Below are 26,457 nucleotides of genomic sequence, written 5' to 3' on the forward strand. Positions count from 1 at the left end.
GTAACTGTAGCTTCATAAAAGGAATTTGGCAATGACTCTTCTGTTTCTATATTGTGAAATACATTAAGGAGTATAGATATTAGCGCTTCTTCTCCTGCTCATTTTAATTCCCCAGATAGTGTTGGGAGGTTTCTAACTCATTTATTCATCTATTAGCTAACTCCGTTTTGACTTCTACCCCAACTAGAATGTTGTCAGGGATTTTGCCTCTTGCACCGCTAGAGCCCATGTCTGGAATATCACCTGGCGCATGGGAGACACTCAATAAACAGCTGTTGAATAAACTAATAATAATGCAACGTCTTCACACCAAGTGTTCAAGTAATAGAAGACCCATCACAGTGGGCAGAGTCTAGGCAGGATTGAGCCTTAGCTTCTGGAAAGAGGTGCTCCTTTGGGGGTAGTCTAACTCTGTGTTACCTCTGCAGGGTCACTCATGGTGGACATACTTCGCCTAGGGCACTGCCTGGGAATCTAGTGAGAAGGCCTTGCTACCATTGGGCAAAATAAGAAAGTTGCAGACCTGTGGTCCAAGACATTTGGTGTTTGGTAGCAGAGTTTTTTGAATAATACCCAAATGAGAATGTCTTTAGCATGCTGAATGGTGGTAGCTCACACTTTTTATTCCAACATGCAGGAGGCAGAGACAGGTGGATCTCTGTGTATTCGAGGCCAACCTGGTCTACAGAGTGAGTTCCAGGTCATTCAGAGAAACCCTGTCTCATAAAGCCACACGCACACACACACAATTGTCTTTAGCAGACTTTCCAGCTTCTGTTATGCCCCAGCCCTTACTTCTGCCTGCCCAGTGTCCAGTTTTCCTGCATGTCTCACCTATTGATCCCTAAAGATGTCTGAGATTTGACCTTTGCCTTAAGTAAACAAGTTCCCTAATTCCTAGCAGCTCATTGGGTACCTTGAATGTTTTTCTTGATTAGGAAATGTTCAAACTGCTCACGAATCTTGGGAACTGGCTCTTGGCTACAGAACAAGGTATCAACTTGTCTCAGCTACCCTAAGGACAGTAGATGTTCGATGAAGCAGTGTCTAATCCTAAGTATAATTGGAAGTGACCTTCCTAGGGTCTGATGGCGTCTTCCCAGCCTAAGCTCAACTCAGCTCTCCTTGTGCTCAAGTCTTATTGTTTGCTAGAACAGTTGGGCAATTGGTTCATTGCTGTCTACACTCAAAAGCCAGCTCTTGAGCCCCTAGGTCTTGCCAGTCTGACCTCTCACACTTCCTTGCCACTTCTCCTGCCTTTTACGTTTATATTCAACCTGGGAGAACAGAAATGTACCACTGCCTGCTAGTATCTTCAAATGCTGCTTTGTTCGGCCTGTGGCTTTCTCATTGAGTCTGTTCTGCTCAAGACTCAAGAGCAACCGCTGCTCCTTATCATGAGGGTCTTCCCATGTGTTTGAATAACAGGAGCAGTCAACTCATCCAGCCAGAACGTCATGCCTCTCCACAAAAGTTTATTTTATAAATATTTGGTTTTTCAAGAGAGGGTTTCTCTGTAGCCCAGGCTATCCTGGAACTCGTTCCATAGGCGAAACTGGATTTGAACTCAGATCCACCTGCTTCTTCCTCCTGAGTACTGGGATTAAAGGTGTGCACCACCACCACCCAGCTAACCCACATCATTTTCAATGACCATTGAAATCTGCCAAAGAGGTTCTTGTTTGGGGTGTAAACCTGAACTCGGGGCTAGCTTTCAGAAATGCGGCTCACACATGAACACTTCAACTTGATACATTTTGTTTTTTCCCGAGAGGCTGAAGACTCAAATATGAGTAACTTTAAGCAAAACTTGCAAATTTTAAACAAAATCTTGCTGGGAGGAGGGGGGAGCAAGGGCAGGTATGAACAAAGTACATAATACCCGTGTGTGAAGATGTCCTAATGAACCCATTATTTTGTAAGCTCATTAAAAGTTACTAATTTTTAAGAGTCTAGTCCTAACTTTTAGTGCACTCACAACTTTCACTGTGTGTTTTCCCTGTGTCTTGAGTGAAGCAGTAAATTCTCTACTCTCCTGTTTGTGCCCAGGGAACTGTCTCATGAATGAACTTGAGTATGTTATGTGGTAGTTACGCTCAGGCATTATGTATAGCTAAGTTGTCATGGAGACACCCTAGGTTAGGCAAGACAAAACTACAGATTTTGAAAGGCTCGGGCTCCAGAAGTGTGCTGTTTAAGTTGCTGGGCTAGAACACAGTGCTGGTGACAGATGCTGCTTCAGCCAGAGGACCCAAGTTAATATCCCTAGAAGCGTCCAATCCATCCATACTTGTGCCTCCAATGCAGTGTTTGGAGACTTTCTCTAGCAGTGACACCCTAACTCCAAACATCTGCCAAACCCAAAGTGGGGGGCACACAGCAACAGAGCTGTTTTGTCCTCATGAAAGGTATACAGAGCATGGTAAGGCCCGCCTGTCTGTAAAGGACATGGGGACAGTTGGTGGCATCTGAACAGAGAGAATGCTAAAGTTCTGCTTGGTTCAGTGTGCAATAGCCATGTAAGAAAACAGCTCTGCTTTTAGTAAAAAACACATTGAAATATTTGGGGAGAAAGAGAAATCTGTGTAATTCATTCTGAGGTCAGAAGGTAGGTTGGGAGCTGGGTGTGTAGAGATTTTTGTATTGGTCTTGCGACTTTTCTCCAGATCTGAAATTATGTCAAAGTAAAAGATTTTGAAGAGGTATTGTTGGTGGGGGATCAGTCTTGGAAGCCCAGCCCCAGCAGGGCAGGCAGTGGGCGTTCTTAGCCATGTGTGGTTCAGCTGTGGCTCTGAGCCCCTGGGAGTGAGGAGGCCGAGACAGGCACAGGAGTACTGTGTGTAAAGAACCCTGTGCTGAGAAATGCAGAAGGAAGTTGTTTTCCTCCAAGTCCAGGGAGTGAGTCCCAGAGGAAGCCCATTAGGCACAGGTACTGGAGAAGCATGGCAGAAGTAAAGACTGAAGAATCTTCCATCGGGTGAAACCTGGAGAGTCTGAACCTTCACATTTCCTTTCCCTACTTACACACATGCATGCACACACGTTTATGTGTGTACAAGTACGCATGCACATACACATGCACACAGGCATATGTGCACACACACACACACACTGTAGATAACCAAAACAGAACACTGGAAACAGGCCGTTGTTAACCTTCAATCAGCTGCTTTTTCCTGCACGAGGTCAGTTTTCTCTTGCTTGTCTCTGTTTCCTAGGAGAATTTCCACGGCAGCATTTGGGTTGAGCGGCACTTAATGACAGTCTTAAGCTTTCCAGTCACCCTTCCCAGCTCCTCCCTATCCCTGCAGAGAAGCCTCTGGAAGTTACTTTGAGCAAGGTTACTGCAAAGGGCACATCAGCACCTGAATCCAGGCCGGTTTCCCACGGCCTTCTGGGTAGGCTTTCTTGTGATGACAGATCAGCTTAAAATAACTGAACTGGACAGTGGCGAGTCCCCTGCTGGGGCCTTTGCAACAGGTTTTGGGTTTGACCAGCAACTCTGATGTCAGGACACTCTCCTCAGGAGTCCTGTTCACATTTGTATCCTGGCCTTGAATGAAGTGCTAGCCAAGATCATGCCAGCCACACTGAGGCCAAGGACATTTTAATAGTCGTTTGCTAAGTGCTGCTTTCCCTCTGAAGTCAGCACTTATGCTGCTGTATTAAAGGTTCAAATAGTCAAGAAGCAAGTGACTTAATTTCGGTTGTCTTTAAAAGGGCAATACCTTGGCCATCTTAAGGAACGCAGGAAACAGAAGTCTGTCTTGATAGCTACGTTACTGTCTAGGAGTCGGGAACCACACTGACAATGACTTTTTCTTAGAGGTCTTTGGTCCTAAAAATACCCACACTCCAATAATTTATCTTTTCTAGCCCTGCACTCTTCCTTACTGGTAATGTAATGGCTAAAGAATTTGTGCACAGGGTGCAAAGATGGGTAATACATCTGTCCTCAAGGGCATTCCACAGCAAGGTAACTGTAAACTATAGTTCATCAGTGCCCAAGGAAGGACACAAGCATGTGTCAGAGAAAAGGACAGTGTCTGGCTTTAACTGTTCAAGAATCCTGGATCATCTTCAGAAGAGCAGACAGCTCAAGAGGAAGGGGAGTGAGGAGGAATGTAGCATGGTGGATATGTGGTTGGCTTTAGGAAGGAGAACAGAGTGGAGCCTTCCTATGGAATAGTGCTTTTCAAACTTGAGATGCCCCCGAGTCCCATGGCAAGCCACACCCATAGTTTCTGACCTACCATAGGACCTGAGACTTTCCATCTCTACTCAAGTCCTAGGTGGGACTGATACTGCTTGCCTGAAGACTGTAGTTTGAGAGCCTTACTATGACTGGTGCCCGGATGCTGAAGGGGCTGAAAGGGTTCACTCGAGCCTGACTAAGCAGCAGGCTGACAAGTGGGTCTTGGTGATCAGGTTTGCGAGAGTGGCTGAACAAGGTGGTGTGGTTGCCATAGTAGCAGAGCTGTATCCAGTGAATGCAGAGAGACCAGTGCGGAGGCTGTGGTGGAGTTGACCCAGGTGGACTGAATGAGCTGAAGGAGGGCAGTGACAGACAATGCAAGGAAGGTGGTAGCGCAGAACCCTTTGTGAGAGCCCGTGACAGGCGAGAGACTGAGTTAGCCTCGACAGCCTGTGGGAATCGTTTGTAGCATGTGATGTAACAGGGTTAAACTGAGTATGTGCACACTGTCAAAAAGGAGGAAGGGAGAGTATCGTTGCATGTAATTTTGTTTTTGAGTAAATTTTGTTGTATATTTTTAAGCTGCAGGACGTGATTTTAGGGACGCATATAGATAGTCAAATGGTTCCTATGGTGAAAGAGAGGCAGCCGTCATCTCAGAGTTACCCCTTCTTTCATGGCAAGGACAACCAAAGCCTACCCGTTCAGGAGCAGTGTTACTAATGCTGATCCTCCCATTGTGCGTTAGACCTCTAGACCTGGTCAGCCACCTGTCTGTCCCATCACACCCCTGACTACCATCTCTTTCTTCTCAGTCCCACTCCCTGCACCGGGTGGCCACTGTTTTATTCTCCTTCTCTGATATATTTGTCCCCCCTACACACACATGCATACATATAACTTTTTAAAGATTTCACATTTAAGAAATATCATATAATCATTTTCTGTGCCTGGCTTATCCCATTTAGTCCACTGTCCTTCAGGTTCATTTGTGTTGTGACAAATAGGCAAATTTTTAAAGGCTGAATAATATTATGTAAAATATGCCTAATATGTATGTGTTATGCATTTGTCCAAAAAACACTGACAGTTTCTGTCCTGATCACGGTGAACAACACTACAAGGAACATTGGGACACAGATATGTTTATTAGGTTGTGTTTCATTTCCTTTGGTATTATCCCCAGATAATGCCAAATAATATCACATAATCTTGTTGGGGCATAAGAGACTACCCCAGGAGAACTGCTTGCTGGGTTATATGGTATTTCTTTTTTTTTTTTTTCAGTTTGTTGTTGTTGTGTTTTATACAGATTTTTAAAATAAAAGTCTCGCTGTTTATCCCAGGCTAGCCTGGCATTCCCAATACAGGCTCCTGAGAGCTGGGTTATGGGTGTGCAGCATCGACAGCCCCAGCTCCTGTTTGTTTAGGGCCTCCCATTGTCTTCTACATCCTTCAGAGTCTTTGTTATCAAGGACTTTCCTCATATCAATCTAGGGAATGCTAGATGATATCGCATAGAGCAGTGCTTCTCAACCTTCCTAATGCTGGGATCCCTAATGTGGCGACCCCAGCCATAAAATTATTTAGTTGCTACTTCATAACTAATTTTGCTTTCGTTTTTTAATAGTTTTTTTTAATTTTATTTTATGTTCACTAGTATTTTGCCTGCATGTATATCTGTGTGAAGGTGTCAGATTCCCTGGAACTGGACTTATGGACAGTTGTGAGCTGCCATGTGAACCCAGGTCCTCTGGAAGAGTAACCAGTGCTCTTAACTGCTGAACCATCTCTCCAGTCCCTAATTTTGCTACTGTTGTGAATCATAATGTAAATATCTGATATATGAGCGAAGGGGTTGCTGCCCACAGGTTGATAACCTGACATGGAAAACTCTTTTATTTTTTTAAACAATAAAAGCTCTGTACTTTGGTTTTAATGCGAATACTGTGCATCCTTTGTTGGTTCAGAATGAGTAACATTGCACCATGTTCATTTATTGGCTCATTTGAGGAGTTCTTGAGACCTCGACGCAGCCTGGAAGGAGCACACATTCCCTTTCCAGAGTGTGTAGCCAGATCCAGGAGAATGAGATGGGTGTGGAGGTTGAAGCGATGTCTAGAATATTTGCCCTTGGGGAGCAGCGGAACAGTTTCACAGGCTTCCACCTCATGCAATGGATCGAGCTTCTAGATCTACCACTGGCCAGTGGAGACAGACCTCAGCTTACAAAGCCCACGACATGGTGTCACAATAAGAAGGAATCCATATAGCAGCATGAACCTGTCGGTGGAGCCTCAAACTTTAGGACATCCTTATCTGGGAAGATGCATTCAGGACCCCTGCAGATTTTTCCTTTTCTCCATTTCTGTCTCAGAAATGATGCAAGGGTAACTGGGGCCAAGAAACCTTGAAGATAAGCAGTTGGGATCTTTCTCATTGTACCTCTGCTTCTGTGGCAGCTTAGAAGGAGCTAAAGCATGGGATGAAGGATAAAGTGATGGGTGGACAGTCAGCAGGAGCTGCAGGGAATCAGGACTGAGTTAGGACGGAATTAAGGAGACTCCCGTGGAGATGGAGTCTTCTATGAAGACTGTCGGCAGAGACTGTCCTGTGAAGAACTGACGTTCCAGAGGGCTGTGGAGGTAGAAGGATGTCTGGCCTGTGTAGGTGCCACTGCATTCAGAATCAGTTCTGTGGCTCATCTCTGCATTCTGTGCTAGAATAGCAGCACGGGGCAAAGGAAGGGGTCACTAAGTGGAAGTGAACTAAGACAGAACCCAAGACCAAGGATTCAGGGTTCAGAGTGGCCCATGATTTTGTACTTCAGTGAGGAAAATCAGACACCAACGTTAAAGGAATAGGAATTTAAATATACAACGTTTATAAAGATGCCATGTCTCAGTAAAGAGAGACGGGCTGGTAGAGGATTCACTGGAGAGGAACTCTTGAAGCTAGCACAAGGGCATTGGTGCAGTCAGCAGGAGCAGGGGCTTACCTTGTGTGTTTGAGACTTGAGAATGACTAAGGGGAGTGGGATATCCTGTGCCACGGCGAGCTTGCCCAGTTCAGGCTAAACTGCTGTGGCAGCAAGTGCCCATGGCTCAGCCAGGTTTCTCCCTTGGCTTCAGTTCCCACTGCTGGCTCGGGAGCAGCTTGCTTCATTCTCCAGCACTGAGCAGCCTAGACATTATGATGCCAAGCAGATGCTTTGCCGGGAAGCCAGCCACACCAAGAGCTGGTGATAAACAGCATCAGGCCCTCTGCTGAATACGTAACTCAGGGTTCGGCTTTGATGAGCATTCCCCTAAAAGACCTGTCCGGCTCGTTACCCTAGGCCACATAGGACATACTCATACTGACTATAAGTCTGTGTTACACGTGCTTACAAACATATATATGCATTTATCATCCAGAGAATTTTTACTCTTGTTCTGCCCATCTTATAGCCTCCCACATGTTCATTCCAGTATGAAAAATACTAAGTAAGTTACTCCTAGAAAGACAGAGAAAGCAGGAATGTCTGTGTACATACCTTTTTCAGGCAAATATATTGACATAACTGAAGGCGTGGAGAGAAATAGGCTGGATTTACAACTCTTTCTGTATTTTTGGAACCAGGAGCCTAAAGGACCTTTCTGTGAACATGTCACAATGTTAAGAATCTTAGGGGTTTTCAACTTTAACAATCGGAGTCAAAGTTTCCCATACAGTCTTATGATAAATACCAGGAAGCCACTTACAGACCTAACGACCATCTAGAGCAGTGGTTCTCAAGCTTCCTAATGCTTCTACCCTTTAATACAGTTCTTCATGTTGGGGTGACCCCCAAATAGTAAAATTATTTTCATTGCCACTTAATAACTGTAATTTTGCTACTGTTATAAATCATAATGTAAGTCTCTATGTTTTCCAATGGTCTTAGGTGACCGCTGTGAAGGAATTGTTTGACACCCGCCCCCCCACCGAGGAATCGAAACCCACAGGTTGAGAACCGCTGATCTAAATCATATATGTAAAGGTTAATATTGAGCCGCTAGCCATGTGCGGCGGTGAATGTACATATTTTTCAATCACTTGTGAGGCAGAGGCAGGCGGATCTCTGTAAGTTAGAGCCCAACTTGGTGTACATAGTGAATTCCAGGCCAGCCAAAACTACACACCAAAACCCTGTCTAAAACAACAACTAGATCTTGTGTGTTCTTATCAGTTTCATGATACATTATTACACATTATATGGAAACATGCTGTTGGCGTGATTGAATGCAGAAGAATGGATTGAAAATGAGTTTTCTAACCTTGAGAGGTATCGTTCAGAACAGCCTAGGAAATCCTCCGGAAGTCACCTTACACATACACGGACCCTGATACATATTTGACATTATTATCTGTTTCCCAGTATATAACTTCTCAAATCATTAGAATCTCCAAAGTGGTGATTCTTAGTGAACCCCTCCCAGTGGACTCAGATCATCCAACTACCATGGCAGGATTACACAGTTGGGATTGTCAGCCTCACCCCACAGCTTTTGGGGTGAGGAGAGGGGCTAAAGGTTATGTTGTTTGGCAATTTAGTCGACCGTGTCTATAGATTGAAGCTTCCCTAAAAACTCCCAAAGAGAATGGAGTTCAGAGAAGCTTTGGGTAGTGTGATGCAGGTGGGTGCCCAAGAGATAGTACATCTAAAGAGGGATGGAAGAGCCACCTTTAGTGCCCTAGAAAATATTGTTTGTGTCTCTCGATTGATCTGTTATGATAAGTCAGTAAGCATTGTTTCCCTGAGTTCTAAGAGTCAATGCAGTAAATTAAGCCCAAAAAGGAGGCTGTGGGAATCTCAGTTTGTGGCCGGTCAATAGGAGCATAGGTAAAATAACCTAGGACTTGTGATGGCCTCTCAGGTGGCAATGCAGAGCAGAACCGGGGACCGAGCCACCGACCTATGGGATCTAATGCTTCCTAATGCTTCTACCCTGGCTGACAGTGCCAGGGTTGACTTGAATTAGGGACGTCTAACTGGTTCCACTGCTGGACCAATTGCTGGCTTGATGTGTAAGAAAAATCACGTGTGTATAGTGTGAGACCTGTGTTGGGAATAGAGAATCGAAGTCTGTGTTTTCCTCTTATGTGTTCCCTGGGGTTCCGCTGAAACCTATCAATGCACTGTTTTGGTCCTTGGGGATGCTAAACTCACAACTGGGAGAGCTGTTTTCTCCTTCTGTGGAGATGTAGTCCTTTCCCCGCTGTCGAAGGAAACTGAAACAAGGCTACATTAATGTTTCGTGCTTGGAAAAATCCAGGCTGGCAGTCCTGAGACCCTTGTGATCCAGCATACTAGCACAATAGAGCTGCCTTCAGGAACCTACAGCCGTCACAGAGGGCCAGTGAAGGCAGGAAGTTTCTGCAACATAAAAGACGTCTGAATAGGAACTGCATCAAGGGAGGCTGAATTTTAAAACGAGCTGTATTAGATGCAGCAGGTTTCTCCCATATTCTGCTCCTAGCCATTAAGTACCTTCTGGCTTGCTTAATGTAGGAAAAGACGGTGCTTGCCTAGACAGGACTGTGCGGATGGATGCCTGCAGTGAGCGAGCTGTCCTGGCTTTCCCCAGATTTCATCTTCAGAGGAGCAGACAGCACTAGCTTCTGAGCTGCTGGGCTCATGCTGCACGGTGACTAAACCCACATGGAATGACAGAGCCCTGGCCCCAGGGGGACGCTGACAACATGAAGGGCAGTCTTAATCTAAATGATTAAACAGCTGAGCCCCTGCACTCCGGTTGTTCACCTGCCCTGTGCAGAGTCCGTCAGAAGCTCCTGTTTTGAGAGTCACACAGAAAAGGAGGTACTTGTCACCTCTAGAGAATGACCCATGTTAAAGCGACATTGCTGAGCTGGGAGATTTGCAAGTTGCAAAATAACGTCTATATTATGACTATATAAAACACAAACAAGACCATGTTTGCATATACAAACGGCATGGGCATGAATGAGGCATACCAACCTCAGAGTTGACTTTACTATGGGATGGAGAAGAAAGGTATGACATTGCAAAAATAAATAGACATCTTCAGCTAATTTCATCTTTTTAAAAAAATAGCTGGAAGCCGGGCGGTGGTGGCGCACGCCTTTAATCCCAGCACTCGGGAGGCAGAGGCAGGCGGATCTCTGGGAGTTCGAGACCAGCCTGGTCTACAAGAGCTAGTTCCAGGATAGGCTCCAAAGCCACAGAGAAACCCTGTCTCGAAAAACCAAAAAAAAAAAAAAAAATAGCTGGAGCAAATGTGACAAAAAGTGTACATTTTAAATAACTAGATGATATCTCATTTTTTCTATATTTTTCTTTTTTAAAAAATATTCCATAGTAAAATTTGCCTTAGGAAATGAGTTGTTTTTAATCTTGCAAACAGGTTGCAGAGAGCAGATCAGGGAGTCTCATTTACTAGTGTCCTCAGTTCCGTTTGTCTTCCCACTCTTGACGCCAGTCCCTGGGTCAGCCCCAAATCTCAGAGTAAAGAGCCTGCATTGATCCAGGGCCCCAAGTGGTCAAGGGGATGCCTGGGCTCTGGTCCCAGTTTTGTTCCTAGTGTGTGACAGTGGCTTTGTCACTTGGCCTGGTTTTTGAAGATAGTTTTCAACACTGAAATGTTATCATTTGTACATTGTATGTGTAAGTTTATATTTAAAATGCTGCATAGACTAGCCATTGGATAGACCCTTAAACCATGATCATAAAGGCTAAAGGAATACGTGGGATAAACATGTAGAGAAATAAGATTAAAGGTACGGGCTGCCAATGCAAAGTCTGGGTTTGCGTTTTGCTTCTGCCACTGTCTGCAGTCCTTGGTTTGCTGAAGCATTCTCATTTTCTATTTCCTATAGCACGAATAATAAAAACCCAGAGACAGAAACTGGGGTTCAACCCGAAAACCGGAAAAGCAAAGCAGCCAAGCCACTAGAGAAGCCTCTACTAAGGCTGGGCGACTGCAGACTGAGCAGGCTGAACCTCTCCTCACATTTTAAGTTCCCTCTAGTGCTAGGATTAAAGACATGTGGCTCCCAGTCCTAGGGTAGGCTGCCCCTTAGCCGGATCTGTTTCTGTGTTGATCTTGTATAGCCCAGGGTGGCCTTGAACTCACAGAGATCCATCTGCCTCCCTCTCCCAAATCCTGGGATTAAGGGTGTGTGCCACCATTACCTGACCTCTAATGGCTTTAGCTTTGCAAGATTTATATTAAAATACAAATAATATACCACTGTAATTTCCCAGTGTGGGAATCCTAATGCATGGTACCTACTTCAGCTATGATGACTGGGTGAGAAACAGCGTGGTTGTTGTAGCTGATGCGAATCGGCCACGGGAACCGTTCTATCAGGAATGCATTTCACTAATCACAGCGAATTTACAGAGATGGTGTGGGCATAATAACCGTGAAGAGACCGTTAGCTTGGAAGCTTTGCCTTGTCCAAATGAATCCACATTCTTTCTAACCAGACATTTAAAGTGATTTAGGCCAAGCAAGGTGGTGCACATCTTTAATCCCAGCACTCTGGAAGCAGAGGCAAGCAGATCTCTGAGTTTGAGGCCAGCCTAGTCTACAGAGTGAGTATCAGGACTATGTAGTGAGACCCTCTCCCCTTCACTCCATCTCCTTCCCTGCAAAGTGATTTGAAAATGGCTCTGTCTTATGATAGGGCAGTGGCTAGGATGATGAATCAAAAATTGCTTCTGACTGGGATTCCCATTGCTTAGACCACCACTAGGTGACTCCTGTTGTTTATCTAGAACCAACTTGAAACAACGCTGAGAATATTCTGAATCTTTCATTTTCTTTACTCTTATTATTACTTTATACAAAAAGCATAAAAAGCAGAACTCAATAGCAGCAGGGGAAGAGGAATGGCCATTCCTAATATACATTTGTGAATGTCAAAGCCAGGCCATGATTCGTCCTGGAACGTGGTCTGCTTTGCTTGGTAACTAAAGAGAAGTGGCTGTGGTTGAGCCTCTCACTTTGCTGACACAGCACATGCTATAAATCTAGGTTCTGAAAACTTGGAATCCATTGCATCCCTGGGGCCTGGTGAATGAGGAGAGTCTGCTACTTATCTGCAGAGGGGCCCTGTTTCTATCACTGCTACTGCAGATGCTTATCACCCATCCCAAACACTTGAGAAATAATGTCAACACACGCCAGACCCCAGCCAGGGAGGAATTTTATGAGATAAGATTACACCTTTGTCCTTAAAGAGGTACCAATGAATCCCCAGATGTTCCCCGAGCAGAGCAGCCCCCTAGATTCTCCTTTGTACTATGGAATTTTAGGAACTCTGCGTTTGTGCTTCTAAACACCCATCTTCTACTGTTGCTTTCCAGAATATGCACAAATCCCAAATATTTCCTGAGAAAGGCCCCAGCAGGGCCAGGCTCAGCAAGCCCCAGCCTGGAGCTCAGGGTCTTGGGCCATGGGAGATGCTGGGAGCAGCTCTCTGTTGGCGAATGCATTTGCTAACTTTGTTTCAGGATTTTCTTTTCTGCTCTCTTGGCTTCATCTAAGCTTGAGGGTTTCCAAGGCCAGATGAGATGGCTTGTCCAGGTCTAAAGCAGAGTCACACAGGAAATCATGAGTCTCCGAGGAGGCGTGAAAAGCCACAAGAACACTGTTTAAATACCCAGCCATTTTCTTGGTTTAAATACCAGTATGCAAACTGGCAGCCATGGGGCTGGGGTGGAGATCAGCTGTCTCGAGACCCCAGTGATGAGCACTCATGACACACTTACCTTTAACTTATCTCCCGGACACTAACAGTATCATATTCCCTAGCCTGGGCACATGGGCCTCATAGGACCATCTGGGTTCCAAACCCATCTTCCCAAGACAGTGGTATAGAGTTGCCAGATTCATTTGAAAAACAAAACTACCTCTTTTTTTGTCATGTCATTTCCCACCAGAATCTCATAGTAACGTTCTTATTCATTATCTGATGTCTTCACAAGTGTTTTCTCCCCCACTGATCTTATTCCCTACCGAGGACCTACCTTGACTTGGCTAACTTATTTTCCATTTCCCTGACTGTGTTTTTACTCTTGTTAGCCTACCTTTTGGGAACACTCCCTTCCAAACATCTCTTCCCTTAAGCCTCTTCAGGCCAAGCCCTCCTACACAGATATGACCCTTCCCTGAACTCTGCTCACTTATCAGGCAAGTCTGGCTATACCAGCCTGCTGGCAACTAATCACCCACGGCTTTGCAAAAATATCTTTGTCTTTCATGCTCTGCCTTGCTGGTCTGTTCTTTTTCTCTCTCTCCCCACGTCTCTCTGCTGTTGTGCATGTGAGCGTGTGTGTAGCTAGACAAGAGGTCAATGAAAACGCAGCCTGTGTCTTCTGTTTTTAGAACTCGCTATCTACCTCCTTCTCTGTGACGTTGTTACTAGTTAATAACGCTTGCTTGGTACTTGACTTGAGTACCAATATGCTGATGTCGCTGTGCAACATCTAGCCATCTAGAGACCCTGTTTTCCCAATGCCAATATAACAACAAAAAAAAAAAAAACAGCATTACTGGCTGTGTGGTGGTGGCGCACGCCTTTAATCCCAGTACCTAGGAGGTAGAGGCAGATGGATCTCTGTGAGTTTGAGGCCAGCCTGATCTCCAGAGCGACTTGGGCAGCCAGGACTGTTACACAGAGAAACCCTATCTTAAAAAACAGGCAACAAACAAACAAAAAAAAATGAGCATCCTTGAGCAGAAGGAGCTATAACAACACCTGAAGCAGACTTTAAAATCATGTCCTTGGATTAGTCAAGATATTTTATAGGCTGAACTCTGTATAACTAATGGTGGTTTCTTCAGAGATTAGCAGATATTCAGATGTCAGGACCTGGAGGAATTAAATGGGGATTTGTCTTACATGCTTCCCCTGTACTGAGCTTTCTCTAACTGTCTCACTCCAATAGCATGGCTTCCCTGGGTTTGCTGTGCCTGTAGTTGGTGGAAACTGGTGTACTGGGCATGGAAATGCATGAAGTAGCATAGTTTATTGCTCCATCCGCCTGAATGGCATACAGTTCTTACCCTGTCCCTAGGAGCTGTATGTCCTTGGGCAAGTTGATCGATGTCTCTAAATGGGCAGTTTCCTCTTCTGTAAAATGAAGATCATAAGACTAACTCCACGTACACCCCCATTAGCTCATGATGTTGTCAAAGAACAAAATAAGATGGGCCATGTAAAATGCTGAGGCTATTGCAAGTTCATTAAAGCGTTGAGATCGTCAACAAATGGCCTAGCAGCTTACAGACAATATGCTGATTTCTCCTATTTAACAAAACAAAACAAACTCTTTTGATCTCCAATCATTGTCCCTTTGAAACAAAGCAAAAATTCTCTGCACTCTGCTGCCTTCCTTCGTCCTGTTCTCTGCCACTCTGTGTAATCAGCCTGGCCCCCTCCATCACACAGCTGCTTTTTTGCAAAGTCACCAGTGACGTCAGTGTAACTAAGTTTAAGGCTTAACTCTTTGGTCAGTACTGGTGTAACTAAGTTTAAGGCTTAACTTTTTGGTCAGTACCCTCGGCCTGTCACGGAATGTTTGACACAGCTGAATCTCCTTCCTCCATACAGACGCTTCCCACACGCAGCCTCCAGACCAACGTCTACTCTCAATCCCCCTGGCCTCTCCGACATTTCCCCTGTCTCCTCATCCCCCTGCTTCTTGCTGAATCTCCAGGCTTCTCCCTTCCCAATGCTCATGTCCCTTGGCGTTTTCACTCATGGCTTCCAGCACCATCTCTTCACGGATGGCGACCATTATTTTCGGCCCTGAGCTCCAGACTTGAAGTCCAGCAGCGTCGGCTTGTCTGTTAGTATCTGTGTCTAAAAGGATCTCAGACGGCCACAACTGGCCTCCTTTCTGTCTACCCTCAAAGCCACTCTTCCCACACTCTGCCCCACCTCAGAAACGATAATGAACAACTATCATCCTAATAGTTGTTCGGGGCAAAACCAGGTTATCCTGACTCTTCTTGTTCATATGTCAAGCACAATCTGTCAGACAGCTCTGCCTGTCCTATTGTCAAAGCATATCCAGTACCAGGCTGTGTTGGCACACGCCTTTAATCCCAGCAGAGACAGGCGGGTCTCTTTGAGTTCAAGGCCAGCCTCGTCTACAGAGCGAGTTTCAGGACTGACTCCATACCTACTGGGAAACCCTGTCTCGAAAAAACAAAATGAACAAACAAACAAAAAAAATCCAGAATCTGATCTCTTCAGATAGCCACTGGTGCCATCCTCCAGGCTACCAGCGTCTCTCAGCTGAAAGGAATACAGTGCCCTCTTAGACAGTCTGAGTCCGCTGTCCTCAGTTAAAAATAAGAATGACATTTTAGTATATATGATAGGTGGTATCCATCTTCTAAGAATTTTCCCTGCAAGTAAAAACCAAAGGCATAATAATAATATTATGTTATGTTAATAATAATAATAAAATAAGCCCCCAGGTCCTGGTGGTCCCTCCTGTTTGCTTCACTTGCCTCCGTTCTAACACTGTTCCCCTTCTCTCTGCACTGATACCATCCCTAGCCTACCCCACATACTACCTTAGAACATCTGCATTTGCTCATCTTCCGCTTGCTTGAATGGCCCTTTGTCAAAGGGCTGCATGGCTTGTCTCTCAACGCCGCCGTTAGGACCACGTTCAGACGCCAAGTCACGAGGCTGCCTGAGCATTAATATGTGCCCTCTACTCCCCATTGCATTTCCCAATCTTATGTTTTTTCTTGGTAAAACGCTTCTCATTATCTATGATACTTTACCTTTTCCTGATTTTGTTGTTCTCATGGTCTATTGTATTTCCCACCAGAATATAACCTTCACAGAAGCAGGAGTCTTTGTCTCCCATGTGTTCCTGTTTCCGTAAAACCTGGACCAGCATCTCACATGTGAACATTTGTGTCGGTGTCAAATGTTACTGCTGTCCCTTGCCTGGTCCACAGGCAGCCTTGACTTTCTGTCTTATGACCTACAAAGCTGCCTGCCCTAGCCAGCAGTTCAAACACCTGTTTTAACCGCTTCTGACAGGATGCTTCTGTCTGCCCTTTCTCCTCAGATTCTTACTCTCATTCCTCCGGGGAAAATGGAGGCAAGTCCGAATCGGTGGCCAACCTTCAGTCCCAACACTCCCTGAACTCCATCCACAGTTCGCCTGGTCCCAAGCGCTCCACCAACACCCTTAAAAAATGGCTAACTAGCCCCGTTCGTCGGCTCAACAGTGGGAAAGCAGATGGAAACATCAAAAAGCAGAAGAAAGTACGCGATGGGCGGAAGAGCTTCGACCTGGGATCACCCAAGCCTGGGGATGAGACGACCCCTCAGGGAGACAGCGCTGATGAGGTACCTACCAGGGCCAGCTCTCTTCGGCCGTGAGGGACCACTGACATGCTTCCCACACAGTCATGCTTCCCACACAGACGGGTCTGCCATATCTAGTACTACATCATCTTGAACTTTCCATTCTTGATACTTGATTACTTTGATTTGTGCCCCATCCAGAAACTGATAAGCACTCAGACGATCAAGTAGACAGAAACAAAGATTGTCGGATTCCAAGATAGGGCGCTAGCCAGAGAAGAGGCGGTTGATCCCCTGCCTCTGCTGAGGGTGGCATCAATCCTGACCAGATACAGAGTAAGAAGGCAAGGCTTGAGACTATGTCACTCAGCAAACCAGTGGCTAAGCTGCAGTCAAACGTTGTGAGCAATGCCACAGGTCAAGGGTGTCGCAGATGCCATGTGTGGTGAGACACTCCTTTCGTTCCACACTTGGAAGGCAGAGGCAGCTGGTCTCTGAATTCAAGGCCAACTTGTTCCAGCATTGAGTTCTCAGCAAGCTGGGACTGCGCAGCGGGAGCTTATCTCAAACAAACAAACAAACAAATAAGGGGTTGCAGAGGGGTAGCTCTGAAGACTACATGAAGGTCACAGCGGGTGAGGTTTCAGTTCAGTGAGGACCGTGGTTGGAGACAGCTGGTGATGATGAAATGGACCATAATGAGTTCCTCTGACCTCACATTTGTCACAGAGAACTGGGCTTTAGCCAAGACGTTAGGCTCGGTAATCTCTTGAGTGCTTGCAGAGCCGAGATTCTGTAATAAAAATATAGGGGGTGCATTTTTATCTTGGAGGGTAAAATGCTTGCTTTATCTGTGTAACTAACCTATCCCAGTGTTGGCTGAAGCTAAGACAGTCTTCTCGATGCATGACTAGACCCCCTCTCATAATTTTGTTCTACCCGCCATTTCTCAAGTTGTAAATGGCACAAAACCGGGTGATTTAGGTGGTAGTTTAATAGTCTTTTGGAAAAAAATGGAAGTTAGTCCTGGCCTGGTGACATATAACATTCCTGTAATCCCAGTACCCAGCAGGCTGACACAAGGATCATGAGTTCGAGACCAGCCTGGACACTTGAGGAGAAAAAGGGTGGGAGTGGGAGAGAAGGGGGAAATTAGTTTAAAGGTTAGTCTTCAAACGTTCTCCCTTTGCATTTCTTCCCAATAATGTCAAGTCCTGAACTATTGGCGTCTTTTATTGATGTAGCAGTACCTAATGGCGTTCTTTTGTTCTAGAAGAGCAAGAAGGGTTGGGGCGAAGATGAGCCAGATGAAGAGTCACACACGCCCCTTCCTCCGCCCATGAAGATCTTCGACAACGACCCCACCCAGGACGAGATGGTAGGAGCCCTGCTGAGATTTCTCTTCCTGAGTCTGTGAGATTGGAACAGCGCTGCCCTCCCCATCAGCGCCTTCCCTAGAGAACCCACAGGGACGTAGGTGCTGTTGGTTAGTAGATGTCCTCTCTCATAATTACCGAGGCTTGGCTTTGTTCTGGGTAGCTGAGTGATACATAAAGATATTGGTTAAAGCAGGAATCTGCCTGGGATCACACGCTGTTGAGAGACGGTCATGGTACTGCATCTGCAGGCTGCAGATGCCAAAAGCAACTGGTTGTCTCCAAGGGATCTGTGAGGGCTCAGGTGTCAATCATTGGGTGACGCCTGACGTACAACCTGTGCTTTAGTTGTCTTCTGCTGTCAGCTCTAAAGGTCGAATTGCAGTCCCTTCTGCCAGAGCCAGTGTCACTAAAACTGCCATCTTGGCATGCGGGGCAGAGATGCTGGCAGTGGAAGGGTGTCGTCTAGCATGGAAAAGTGAAGCGTGCCCTGTTGCCACAGCCCTTTGTTTTGTAAAATGCCCTGTTCGCTGGTATCGGAAAAGTTCGTGCCCAGTAACACGCCCAGGCGGTTAGGTCATTCTGCTTGTACTAGAGCAGAACTCGGTTCCAGTGGCCCTGCCTCCCAGGCGCTGACCTGGAACGTGGGCTTGCTTTTTGTTCTTTTGATGCAGGGTCTCACTGTGTAGCCTTTTCTGGCCAGAAACTCACTATGTAGATCAGGCTGGCCCCAAATTCACAGCGCTCTACTTGCCCCTGTCCCCCTAATGCCGGAAGTAAAGGCGTGGGCTACCACGCCCAACTGGAGCTTCTATTGTGTGGTCGCTCCTTGCTCTCCTTACAGCCATGCTTTGGGCTCCATTGGGTTTTTCTTGCCTTCTTATATAGTGGCTTCTACTTGTGACTCTGGTCCTCGATGTGGGAGTTCCAGCACTGGGTTGTGCTTCCCGTTTTCTTCCAGAGTGTCATTTTGTAAAGGTAGTGGCAGCTGGCCTGACTGTTACTGGCTCTTACTGTATTCTGTCCTGTGCTCTGTACTGGGAAAGCCTCCTTTGAGTCAGTCTGCAGGCCAAGCGTAGAGAGGGTCAAACTTGTCCTAGGCTCTGCTTCTGGGTGTTCCAGTGTTTTTAAGCATTTGGTTGTTAACCCGTAGTTACTCAAGGTCTTCCTCTGTAGGCTAGAGGGACAACCAGGGATTAAGCTGTGGTGGCCTGCTGTAATACTTACCCTAAGAAGCACACAGTTGTGTCCCCTTCTACAGAGATGTTTAGACCCTAGATTCTGAGGCCTCTTGACTCTGGGGCACCGGGAAATAAAACAACAGAAGCATGCCATTGTGCCCGAAGAGATTCCCGGAGGCAGAGACGACAGCTTTTCACCTTCATGGGAACTCGCCTACTGGCTTCATCCACCCACCTTGTAAAACATCCTATGAACAGTGCGAGCGAGAGAGAGAGAGAGAGAGAGAGAGAGAGAGAGAGAGAGAGAGAATGGGGAAAGGGCAGAGTTCTCTGGTTGCATTGCCTACATAAAACAGAAAGGTCATGAACCCTCTCCTAGTCCCCTCAAAGAGTTTGTTGGGGGTGAATGTGTGTGAAGTAGTTCCTGGATAAATTTTAACTGGTTGCCCCAGGCATCTATGTGGTCCTTTTCTTTGTCACACACAGTGCATTGCAGCTGTCCCATTTTAGACGTATTAACTCTGTCCCCCACACTGGCTTGTTTGAGTTTAGTGCACTTAGTTTTTGTTGGAATAATCGAGATTGGGATAAGTCTCAGTACTCCTAGCAAATAGGGTTGGATTTATTAAAACAGTTTTGTTTTTTGGAGGCAGTCCCACTATGTAGCTCTGGCTGGCCTGAAACTCATTTTGTAGACCAGGTTGGCTTTGAACTTGCCACAGTCCTTCTGCCTCCGCCTACTGAGTGTTAAGGATTCCAGGTATGCCCCCACCAGCCCTGGCAGGAACTTCTTAAAGTCCAGCCATTTAATGTCTGACTGCTTAGTCCTCCATGTCTGGATGCTTCCCACTTACACTATGTGTGTGACGTGTTTGGTGCTTTATCTAGTCCGGCTTTGTTTAGTTTTTACCTGTGTAACTGTAATGTCAGTAGCCGAGAATACTGCGCTGACTTTATGCTCCGTGACTGTCATGACCGGCCCTTTGTGGGACAGCCTCAGGTGTTTCCGGTCTTTGTACCTCTGAGTAACAGCCCTGAGGATCCCTGAATAGGATCCCATGTCTGTCCTTCTCACATCTGACCCTGGAAGGAGTTCCCAGAAGTAGGATTACTAAATCAAAGATGGAAACTCTATTTTCCAAACCAAGAAATTTTTCCTGCATTCTCCCAAAAGATGGGGGAAAAAAGTAGCGTTGTCTTTCTTAATTGCATGTATTTGATCTCCCCCAATCTTAGAAGCAAAGACTTAAAAGGCCTTTTTATTTATTTATTTATTTATTTACTTACTTATTTATTAAAGAAAAAGGCCTTTTTTTAATTGCTTAACATAAAAATACCAATTCAAATTTCCACTCCCTCCCCTCTTCCCACTCCCCTCCCACTCTCTCCTCAGACCCCTCCCACCCCTTCCCCCTCCAATCCTAAGAGAGGGCAATGCACCCCGCCCTGTGGAAAGTCCAAAGCCCTCCCTACTACATCTAGGTTGAGCAAGGTATACATACATCCAAAGAGAATAGGATCCCAAGCAGCCAGTACATGCAGTAGAGACACATCCCAGTGCCATTAAAAGCCCTTTTGAAACTCTTCCCCAACCTGACGGGGAAGAGTGAAGCCTGGTCAAGCCCAGGACGTAGCTCTTCCTGTGCCCACAGTCATTTCCCTCATGGCCCAGCCTGGGAACATCACTGGGATGGAAGAAGGAGAAACCAAGCAGACTAATAAACAAGAACGGTCCTTCCGTGTGTGGGAGGAATACCCAGCCATTGTACAAACAGCCACTACACGAAGCCTTGCCACTGGTCCACGGGAGGGACACAGAGAGGCCTGTAGTTGAGGCTCCCTTTGACGTGAGCAGGGTAGTCTCTGGGAACCCCAGCATGGACACAACTCCTTTTAATACTTACTTTTGAGAGTCTTATCAGTGCCTTGCTTGTGTGAGTGTGTGTGTGTGTGCATGTGTGCATGAGTGTGGGTGTGTAAATGGGAGGGAAAGAGAGGAAAAAGATACGAGGAGAGGTGTCCAGCTTGCTTGACACACAGTGATGATCCCCTGCTAAGGCTGTAGCAAAACACGGACTTTATCTCTTTCATAGACATGGACATGGGAGGCTGGAATAGCCCATACCTCCCAGATCATGGAACAGCAATGGACTACCACAAAAGGCTGAAGTCCTGATCTCCCCAGAGCAGTTCCCCATGCCCTGGTGTCAGTCTGCATAGCCCTTACCTGTGAGTTTCCTGGGGGAGTCAATGACCGCTCCCCTCAGCCTCAAAGGAGAACCAGGCCCAGTACTTTGACAAGGGGTCTGTAGACCTACCTATACCCGACTGCCCTCCCGACCCCGCCCCGTCTCCCTCTGTCGTCTCTGTCCTCTGAACACGGAGCTGTACTTTCCTAGCCTGCCTCGCACTTTGGACTGTCTGCTTTGCTTCCTAACTGCTGTTCCTCTTTTCTGGCTAATCTGCTTTTCTTTTGCTGTCCGGTGTCTTACAGTCCTCCTCTCTACTAGCAGCCCGGCAGGCTTCCACTGACGTACCCACTGCTGCCGACCTTGTCAGTGCCATAGAAAAGCTGGTCAAAAGCAAGTTGGTAAGTGGGCATCCCGGAGGCCGCTCTGTGTCACGTCTCACCTCGTGTGGCGTCCAGGGCCTCAAATCAGTCAGCCGTGTCCTAATTTCACTCATTCCTCCTATAGCATAATTTCGTGTAATGGTGGCTTCAGAAAAATGCCCCAGGAGCCTTTTCAGCTTTCTGTAGGGTTGGTGCAGGGACTCAACGAGGCCTTTATGGTTGAGGTAAATGAAACATGGAGAGTTTCCAAGGCAAATAAATACTCTTCGCTGAAAACTGAGCAGCTGATTCCTAGACACAACACATGGCACTCAGTCACTGACTGCAGTGTCTCAGGCTAGCCCGGAGGCCAGTGTTGTGTGCTGCTGAGACAGAATGTGGATTCCTAAAGAACCGGGCGGGTTTGTTCGGAGACTTTCTAGTTTACCAGGCCTTAGAAATTAGACCATTGCTAATCAAGGAGTTGAGGCGCATGCGAGTAACCTTGCCACAAGAAATTGAGAGAGCCAGAATGTATCTCTGTCACATGGGGAAGACAAACAGGAGCCCCAAACAGCTGGTCTAGCCTGTGACTATCTTATGGGCCAATCATAGTACCAGAAGGAAGGGCAATTAGCCTGAGCTGGCTCAGGATTTCAGTGGTGTGCTAATATTCCTCCCAGGCAGATCACTCTGTTGGAGCTGTCCCTCTGGCCCCCTATGTTTGTGATTGTAAGCGACAGGGCAGCAGTTCCAAGCATCTTGCTATCTCTCTCTGTGGTCCACCTCTTTGGCTTTTCCTGCCATTCTCATGCAACTAATTCGCTGCTCTTCCACCAGACTTCTGCTGGAAAGGCTCCTTACTCAGCGCCGCTAACCCTCCTCCCCTCGGCCTAGGGACTAGAGGACAGTGGCGTGTCCTCTCCCAGGCCAGCCGCCTCACCTCATGGTTGCGAACAGAGAACAAACGGTGTCAGTAGATGGTGGTTTGGGTGAGAAGGCAAGTTCTAGGAGGCCGTCCACTTTCCTGTCGTCTCTCCCTGTGGCTATCGCGGACACTGCGTTGACTTTACGAAGTCACCCTCTTGTTATTGTCTCTCAACTTTTGTGCCTATCACCCCCATTTCTCTGGAATTTTCTCCTTACTTTTGCTTATCTAATGCATGGCAGCAGTCCTTCAGGGCCCATCCAGTTTCATCTCTCACAAAGATGCCCCCTACCAGTCCTGGCCAGATTTCCTCTGAAGTCTCACTGTAGTGCCCAAAACTTCATGCTATCAGCAATAGCTCTGTTATTGTTAAAATAGCGGAATGTTTGCATTTGCGACTTTCTCCCCTGCTCATAAGTTATTCAAGGTGGTTTTGCTCTTTCCTTCCATTAATACATATTAAACTTCTTCGCAAATACTTGTTCCAAAAACTCGAATCTGCTTCTATTCGGGGTGACCTTTACCCCGCTGCTTACTATTGCTAACCTTCGTACTGTTGGCTCTGCTCTATATGATCAATAGGACTAGTATTAGAGACGTGAGCAAAATTATTGGGATACCCCACAGGGGCAAATGTCCCAGACAGAGAGGAGGGGGTACAGGGTGAGGTCAGAGTTCACAGGCCCAATCCAGGACTCTCAATAAACAGCTACCAAATAAAATGTCCTTTCCGCGGTGAGTTTGCCATAAGAAAAACATTAACTTCTCTCACCAATAATTACTTTTTGAAGATCTATTTGGAGCCCGCAATGGCAGAGATGTCTCGAAACCAAACTCATACTAAGAAAAAAAATGAAGGAGTAGTGATTTGGTTTCTTAGAATTTTCTCACCAAAATTTGTTTCTTTGCTTCTCTCTTTCCCATCCCATTGTAGCACGGCCATGGGTTGTAGCAACCCACTGTGTGGAGCACACCAGTAAACGGAGGCTATTCAGCCATGTTTGAGAACACGGAGTTGCATTTTTACCTCCAAAATAAATTCCTTTTTATTTCTCATTAGCTTTTCACTTCAAAGAAAGAGTCCAAGAGCTCATTAAAAAGTTCTGGGGTTTATCTGATGGAGCACAGCAGCATAGAGGCTGTCAAAGTAGCCAGTGGCCTCACACACTTAGTCACTTGAAGCTGAGCCTTTGTGTCAACGATAGAGTCTCAGACTTGCTCAGTCAAAGTTCAGTCAAAGTCAAGAGTCAATGGTGCCACTGAACTCCAAGCCGCTCGGCCACACCTTGATGAGCTATGTATGAGTAATCTATTCATTCTAGATGCAGCCATCTAGCACGTCCTTAAAAGAACTGGAAGGGCCCTGGAGGAAGTAGCCTGTACCATGTGGTCCATGTTATGTGAATGAAAGCTGAAGAAACTAAGATTAAGTTTAGGGAGAAACGTGTGGGGAAGGCTGTCTTCCAATGCCTGAAGTGCTGCCGTGGGAAGGAAAAGGTTGGTCTGATACTCGCTCCAGAGGAAAGAACCTGGACCTGGAGGCGGTTGTCTTAATGTGGTGTGAGGAAGAACCAGCAGAGTTCTTTCCAATTAAGAGTCTCATTTCATTTTACAGTTTGCTTTAGTGCAGAATCTGTCAGACATTTCTCTATTAAACGATCAAAGAATGGCATCAAATTCTGAGCTTAGAAGTCATTTGGCTCCCTAGCTCTACCCAAGGGCTGCGAGGTCTCCCATGCCCTAAGTCCCAGGGCTGCTCCAGTGCAGTCCCTTGGGCATGGTTGCACCATGGTTCCCCATCAGCTTTCCAGAAGCTGTTATTGGAGAATGAAAGTAGGATTTGCAGGCTTGCCTGCAGTGCAGATAAATCCCGGGAGAGCCTCCATGGGAAGCCTTGGGCATGATGGACCCTTCAGCGCTCTTCCTTGCTGGATTTGTCTTCAGCCTAGGTGTCTGTTTACATGAGAGGATGCCCACACCTCCCCTGGCAGAGCTAACCCACTTTTCCTGGGTTCGCTTAAACTCTGAGCCAGAAACACTTTTTCTGCTTTCCTTATGTGAGTCTTTTTTGGTGGGGATGCGGAGTTTCAAGCCAGGGTTTCACTGTGTAGCCTTAGCTGTCCTGCTACTTGCTCTTTAGACCAGGCTGGTCTCGAACTCACAGAGATCTGCTTGCCTCTGCCTCCTGAGTGCTGGAATTAAAGGCGTGCACCACCACTCACCCATGTGAGTCTTGATAAAATTTTTTTATTCTTTAGTAGCTATGGTTCTGTGACTGGTAGCAAGTTTGTAAAGAACTAAGAAGGTGAAGGTTTCAGTCCTGGGCTCCTACTGATAGCATAGCCCCAGAGAAATGACTTGTCATTCGGCACTCCTGATGATGATGAATCTGTTGGCCTGAATCTAACTCAAGGTGATGGCATAGACACGGCCATGCTTCACACACTGATAAGCAGGCATCTACAAATGTTAGCTCTTTGGGCAATCAAAAATAACTGTGTTGTCTCTGGCTTCCAAGACCTAGTGTGGGATATGGAGACTTGGTACTTGCCAACCAGTAGATGGTCATGGGTGAATGTTACAGTTTAGTAGGTGATACCATTTGGTTTCATCCTTCAAGGCTAAGCAGCCATATCTTCCTGGCCATGTGATAGTCTAGTGTGTTCTGCCACCTGCCTGTTACACAGGACTGAACCTTTAAGAAAGAAAGCCACCTTGGTGCTTGTTTTGTTGGCATACCCTAGCAGCTCACTCCACTCTCATGGCCCAGTGGCTGCGTCTTGATAATCTCCCACCTCCAAGGTAGCAGGGCTGGCCAGTGGGAGCTCTGGTTTGTTCTCCCTGGTGACTGAGACATGTACAAGTTGACTTCAGCAAGATTCTACCCTCTGTCTCTGCTGGTTTGAGAGCAGCCAGAGTAGCTTGTGGCAGAATGTGGTTCAGGCCAGGGTATGTGTGTGTCTGTGCTTTGCCGTCCCTTTACATCAATGAACTTGTTTAGTTGATAGCCCTTGTAGAGTTAGTACAAGCTCAGAATCTAGAGGAGATGAAGCAATGGCCCATCATACCCCTTCTGGGGGGTGCATATTTCAGGACCTGGGTCATCCGGCAACCTTCTGTTAAGGATGCGTAAGGTTCGGAATAGGAAAGGTTAGAATTCCAACACAAATTCAGAACCTGCCTGGTGGTGGTAACACATGCCTTTAATCCCAGTCCTTCTCAGGGGCAAGGGAGGCAGAGGCATATGGATCTCTGTGAGTTTAAGGCCAGCCTGGTCTACAGAGTAAGTTCCAGGACAGCCAGGGCTGTTACACAGAGAAATCCTGAATCAAAAAACAAAACAAAACAACAATAATAACAAAAATTAAAACCCCAAATCACCATCCTGTAGTATAATTTGCCTGGAAATCCCACACCTCAGTTTTTTTCACTGTATAGATGCTCTATTGCTGACCCTGGTGAGAATGGCTTAGCTCTAATACATTTTTGTCAGAGAGAGAGTCTATATTTTTCACACATGCACATTCACTATACTAAGAGACAAGTTACCACAGCTGTTATTTCTTTTTTCTTTTCTTTTTTTTTTTTTTTTTTTTTTTTGGGTTTTTCGAGACAGGGTTTCTCTGTAGCTTTGGAGCCTGTCCTGGAACTCCCTTTGTAGACCAGGCTGGCCTTGAACTCACAGAGATCCACCTGCCTCTGCCTCCCGAGTGCTGGGATTAAAGGTGTGCACCACCAGTGCCCGGCTGTTATTTCTTTCACATGGTTATTTCCTGTGTGGCGAGAATACCCAAATCTGTTTGACAGAGGTCCCTGATGTTAAGTGCAGCCCTCAGGGTGTGAGTTAGATCTCAGGGACGGTTCATGGTCACACATCT

The 26,457-nt window shown here is 46.3% G+C and overlaps 1 protein-coding gene across 20 annotated transcripts in view; it reads left to right on the plus strand.

The window, feature by feature from the left end:
• Kalrn (kalirin RhoGEF kinase) overlaps positions 1 to 26,457 on the plus strand; it is a 615,547-nt gene that overhangs the window by 523,414 nt on the left and 65,676 nt on the right. For 12 of the 20 annotated variants that reach the window (XM_057764996.1, XM_057765000.1, XM_057764994.1 and 9 more), the window contains 3 exons: positions 16,302 to 16,585; positions 17,817 to 17,921; positions 21,595 to 21,690. In XM_057764996.1, coding sequence (XP_057620979.1) covers positions 16,302 to 16,585; positions 17,817 to 17,921; positions 21,595 to 21,690 — 485 coding nt within the window. The remainder of the gene's footprint in view (positions 1 to 16,301; positions 16,586 to 17,816; positions 17,922 to 21,594; positions 21,691 to 26,457) is intronic. The other 8 variants (XM_057764997.1, XM_057764995.1, XM_057765008.1 and 5 more) reach the window with 3 other exon arrangements.

The sequence above is a fragment of the Chionomys nivalis genome, chromosome 3 (assembly GCF_950005125.1).
Source record: "Chionomys nivalis chromosome 3, mChiNiv1.1, whole genome shotgun sequence".
In the NCBI taxonomy this organism is placed as follows: domain Eukaryota; kingdom Metazoa; phylum Chordata; class Mammalia; order Rodentia; family Cricetidae; genus Chionomys; species Chionomys nivalis.